General features: G+C 62.5%; 1 protein-coding gene across 1 annotated transcript in view; it reads right to left on the bottom strand.

Moving 5' to 3' along the window:
• Nucleotides 1-202: 202 nt before the first annotated feature.
• Nucleotides 203-731, bottom strand: part of LOC103780889 (mitogen-activated protein kinase kinase kinase MLT-like) — a gene marked incomplete at its 5' end in the record, with an annotated part of 33792 nt that continues 33263 nt past the window's right edge. The window contains 1 exon segment of the mRNA XM_008948588.1: nucleotides 203-731. This exon segment is cut by the window's right edge and continues 38 nt beyond it. Within this exon segment, the coding sequence (XP_008946836.1) occupies nucleotides 203-731 (529 nt within the window).

Raw genomic sequence — 731 nt, 5'->3', positions numbered from 1 at the left:
CCAAACGGACGGGATAAAATGAAACGAAATCCCTTGGCACTGCCTATGACAGGAGGAGAGGTGGTCAGCTCTGCCCTTCTGCTGGCAAGCCCTGGGCCATGCTGGCTGGCGAGAGAGGTGTCATCCCGGCCTCAGCGTGGCAAATTAAATAGGCGCTTCTCCGGGTTGAACGTTCAGTTCAATAAAGGGCCAAACTCCTGCCTCAGAACGTCCTCCGGCCCCGCCAGCTGCCCCTGGGCCTCTCCTTCCCCGGCTTGCCGATGGTCTGCCTGTGGGGCTTCTTCACATACTGCACCTTTATCCAGCCCCCCTCGCTGGCTCTGCTCTCCCCATCACCGCTCCCGGGTTCGCTCTCACCCTGCGGGGGCATGCCTGGTATGGCCTTGGGCTGGGGGGTGCCGCGGGGGTGCCTGCGGTGCTGGGCGCCCGCAGAAGTCCTGTAGCCCCCTCCCAAGTGCCGGGGCGGCACCAGGGGGCTGGTCCCGCCGCGCCGCCCGTCCGAAGAGCTGCAGGAGTTACCACTGTGTGGGGTGTTTCTGCCTTTGCCAGCAGACCTGTCCCTCTCTGAAGGGGTGTCGGAGGCTGTGCTGGAGGTGCTGCTGCCTTTCGAGTTCAGGTGCAGATTCGAGAGGTTTCTTGTCACACTCTGTGAGAGGGAAGAACAGTTTCTGGAGTGACTGATGGACATGAACTGGTAGCGAGTGGGAACACGCATCCTCCTCACGGCAGCG

Source organism: Merops nubicus, unplaced genomic scaffold (assembly GCF_000691845.1).
Source record: "Merops nubicus isolate BGI_N331 unplaced genomic scaffold, ASM69184v1 scaffold10901, whole genome shotgun sequence".
Taxonomy (NCBI): Eukaryota; Metazoa; Chordata; class Aves; order Coraciiformes; family Meropidae; genus Merops; species Merops nubicus.
The sequence above is the reverse complement of the archived record's forward strand: the minus strand, read 5'-3'. Positions and strand labels throughout refer to the sequence as shown.